At 46.0% G+C, this 4,026-nt stretch overlaps 1 protein-coding gene across 1 annotated transcript in view; it reads right to left on the bottom strand.

The window, feature by feature from the left end:
• The window catches only part of CPM (carboxypeptidase M), an 80,197-nt gene extending 77,099 nt beyond the window's left edge, over positions 1–3,098 (bottom strand). The window contains exons 1-2 of the mRNA XM_047065337.1: positions 3,085–3,098; positions 2,594–2,756 (exon numbers count right to left, since the gene is read on the bottom strand). Of these exons, the coding sequence (XP_046921293.1) occupies positions 2,594–2,753 (160 nt within the window). The 5' untranslated portion in view covers positions 2,754–2,756; positions 3,085–3,098. The remainder of the gene's footprint in view (positions 1–2,593; positions 2,757–3,084) is intronic.
• Positions 3,099–4,026: the final 928 nt, after the last annotated feature.

The following is a 4,026-nucleotide window of genomic DNA, read 5'->3' on the forward strand; positions in this document are numbered from 1 at the left end:
CTATGGCTGAATGTGGGTGAAGGGTAGATGTGTGCTCAACTTTTGTGTGGGTTTCAAACATTTCAAAATAAAAAATTGAAAAAAAAATCACCAATTATAATGGAAGGTACTCATCATGGCATCAATCCTTTTAAAGCATAATTGTTTATGATACATCATCAAAAACTACACAGAAGCTCCAAAGAGGTGAAGGACTAAGAAAACTCATAACCAAGAGGATGAAATACTATATAATAACCAATTTACATCGGTAGACCTTGTCAATTCATAGAAATATGGAATGAGATAATGTGAATTGAGGAAAAAAGCAGAATAGAATCCATGATTACAACAAAAATAGATGTGATGTGCACTTACAAAAACTGAAAATGTATTTGACCAGGTAGGAATGCTACCTTCTCTTCTAGGTAGGCTGCCCATGTTCTAAATAAATAAACAAATAGCACATACTGTAAATGTCGTTTGCAAAGCAAAGCTTATCCTACACCAGAGGGCAGACAGCTGGGAAAATTGCCTAGTCTAGTGAAAAGAGTACCAAGAAAGGAGCGCTGGTTTTCAACGTTCATGATAACAGGCAGCAATACAGGGTAGAGTTGTAACCCACCACTTGCAAGCTTTTTCCTAATCTGAGTTACTATTCACAACACTCTGTTCAACACATGTGAACACTAGTGTCAGATTTTATTTTTACATGATAACTTCTCAGTCCTTTAGCCACAAGGGTGCACACAAAGTAAAATTAAGCCTGCTGGCTTTCACTGTTACTGTGGTCTGATACCATGTGAAATGATCAGAAGAGCTGGTTCACGTTAAGAAGGAGATTCCCCAATTTTCCTTCAAAGCACTTTGCGCTCGAAAACATGAAAACCTGCCAAATCACTTAGTAGTTAGAATTAACACTCTCATCACCTTGTGGTTTAAATGATGACTGAACAATAACTCAAGATAGTTAGGTTCTGTATTTGCTTTATTAATATAATGAGTATTCTTAGATCTTTTAAAACTGCTCTTTTCTCTAGCCCTAAGGGAAAAGGATTTCAAAAGGCTGAGTACATATGCTGATTCAAGATACGATTTCTCACACATCCAACCTCTGTAATTTTGGATTATAGAGCAATATAGAGTAATCCTGGCACCAACTCTTTGGCAATGTTGTTTGAAAACAAAGGTACCATTACGCACATGACCCAGGATTTTTATTTTGCATTGCGGATAAGTAAATTTGTATACCAGGTCTTCTTTAATATAAAAACCATGACTTTTTTTTTTTAAATGATTGAAAATATGGTAATTAAAAGACACTCCTCGGCTCAAAAGCTCAGAGCTAAAATCTAGGTAGAGTTTCAACACACCTTCTAAAGCGTGGAGATCCAAACTGCATACACTTGACAAAACTTTTTATTAAACTTTCGGGGCGCCTGGGTGGCGCAGTCGGTTAAGCGTCCGACTTCAGCCAGGTCACGATCTCGCGGTCCGTCAGTTCGAGCCCCGCGTCAGGCTCTGGGCTGATGGCTCAGAGCCTGGAGCCTGCTTCTGATTCTGTGTCTCCCTCTCTCTCTGCCCCCTCCCCCGTTCATGCTCTGTCTCTCTCTGTCCCAAAAATGAATAAACGTTGAAAAAAAAAATATTAAACTTTCAGGTAATCTCTTTAGGGGTACCAAAATAAAAAGAAGATTAAGAAATAATGTTTGTTAAAAGTATTTGCCTTCTCCCCAAAATATCTAAGCCTTTAAGTAGAACAATCTGAATGCCAATCCTGGTTATAAAATCTACCACCTGGTGATCTTGAGCAAAATAATATCTCTGATTTAAATTTCCTGTCTGTAAAAATGAGGTTTAATATGTAGCTATATGTTTATATTTAATATAGCTTCTAAATTAATTAAATGATAAACGTGAAAATGCCTGTTCCAATCATTGCTAACGTTTATTAACCAGCAATCGTTTTATTCAAATGGATAATTTTAAAACAGTCTCTGATCAGTGTCAGAGCCATTTTTTTTGCATAACTTTAAGCCATTGGGCTAATTACACATGACACAAATCTCACCTACTCTTTAACATTAAAAGAAACTTATAGAAATGATATTTCTGCATCATTTTAAGTCACAGGGCTAATTACGAATGACAGAAATCTCACCAACAGAAATTAGTTTAGCTTAAAAGAGACTGGGAAAAAAAATGATACTAACAGTCCAAATCATATTTAAAGATGCCAACAAAAAGGGAAAGCCGCGATGGCTAAACGGAGACTTTCCTGACAGAAGTTTATCTACCAAGAAAAAAAAAAATACACATCCCAAGCAACCAGCGCAAGAGAGTAAAAAGAACGCCGTTAACGCGTAGGACGCAATGACACTGAATGACAGCAGAGACGTTGAGTAAAATTCAGGTCTTCCTACTATTGCGCTGACAAAATAACACAAGACAATACAACACACAAAAGCAGAAAACGACCAACAAGCAAGGCACCGGTCTACCCGCTTGGAGCTCCCCTGAGCAGCTTCAGGGAAAGGGGACAGGAAGCTAAGGCAGACTTAATGAATGAAAGCGAGGACCGGGAGTTTGGGAAAGCGCACGAGATGGACCCTACCTTTCACAGATTTCCCAATACTGTGTAAGCGAGTGATAGAACTGTAGTTTTGGGCCACATTCTTCAAAAACTCTTCCATCCCCTTCTGGTGGTGGTAGCCGAAATCCAGCGCAGCTACCGAAGGCAGCAGCAGCCCCAGCCAGAGGCGGGCGAAGTCCATTTTCTAGAGATGAATAAAAATAACAAAGCTGAGAACAGATAAAAAGGGGGGGGGGTGGTGAGGGGGAGAGGTTGTGGGCGTCACTAGCTCGGATCAGCACGCCTAATGTCAAGTCTCCTGACACTATGGCTCCCGGCTTCCAAAGAGGTAAAAGTTGGAAGCAGCACCTTCGGGAGTTGGTGCAAACCGAGCACGGGCAGCCCCGAGTGCCCTCCATCCCGCCGCCGCCTCCCGCCCCTCCCTCTCCTTCTCTCCCTCTCCTCCCGGAGTCGTCGCCGGCCGGCCGGCAGCTGCGGCAGCTGCGCGGGGCTCCGCACGCCCTGAACCTCACCCCTGCCCAGGCGCGCACCTCCGCCCGCCGCCGGCAGGCACTCGGGGCCCGACATTATAGCCGGCCGGGGGACGGGCGCAACCCGGGCCCCGCCCCCGAGGCCTGACTGACGTCCCGCCGGCCCACTCAGGAGCCGCGCGGGTCCCTCCTGGGCGGGGCCGAGCGGCGCGGCGCGGCCCGGGCGGCTCAGCGCCCTTCGCACCTGGGCAAACCGGGGCCGGAGCGTTTCGGGGTTCCGGGGCTGCGTCGGCACGTGCGGGTGGGCGGTGGAGCGCGGCGCAAGGCCAAGTCACCTGTCGCGGTCCCAGGTTTTACTAGCGCCCTGGATTGGAAGCGTGTCCTCTCCTGGGCGACGGCTCCAACGAGGTGCCCGCGGGCGGTTGGCTGTCTCCTGCTGCTGTGAGTTTGCAGCCGTTAAGAGCTGGGCCCGTGGCCCACCTGGAGCCAAGGGATGTGGCCAGAGCTCCACGTGGCTCTTACCGGCCTCTATTGCGTGAGCCCTAGGGGGCCGCGCTCCCAGCTGTGTCAGGCTCCCCAGCCATGCTCTGAGGACTAGAGACGCGTGGGAATTGAAGACAGAAGAACGCAGGTGTGTACAAGTTTTAAACTGCCAAGTGTAGAGTACAAGAAAATTTCCGACAAGTTATTTGGTGGAGGAGATTGACTACGTGAAATTTACAACTGGACATCACGTGGAAGGAAGCAAAGCCATTATTTGTAAATCCACCACTCCCTTCACCATTACTCCCTAGGCCAAGTTCAGTCCCCTCTTCCTAAAATGCTTCTCTCTGGAAGAACAGGGTGGTCTACATTTGCACTAGGGATAACAAAGAGTTCACCAAAACCGACAGGTGGTTCGTGGTGTAGGCAAAGACCTCACACACCTGCCACACATTACCTTTGAAAGTAATTGGAGATTGGTGTCAGGGGTCCAGCGAATAC

The sequence above is a fragment of the Lynx rufus genome, unplaced genomic scaffold (genome assembly GCF_022079265.1).
Source record: "Lynx rufus isolate CCGP_SWC_20201006 ecotype Redwood Valley unplaced genomic scaffold, mLynRuf1.p SCAF_7, whole genome shotgun sequence".
Classification (NCBI taxonomy): Eukaryota; Metazoa; Chordata; class Mammalia; order Carnivora; family Felidae; genus Lynx; species Lynx rufus.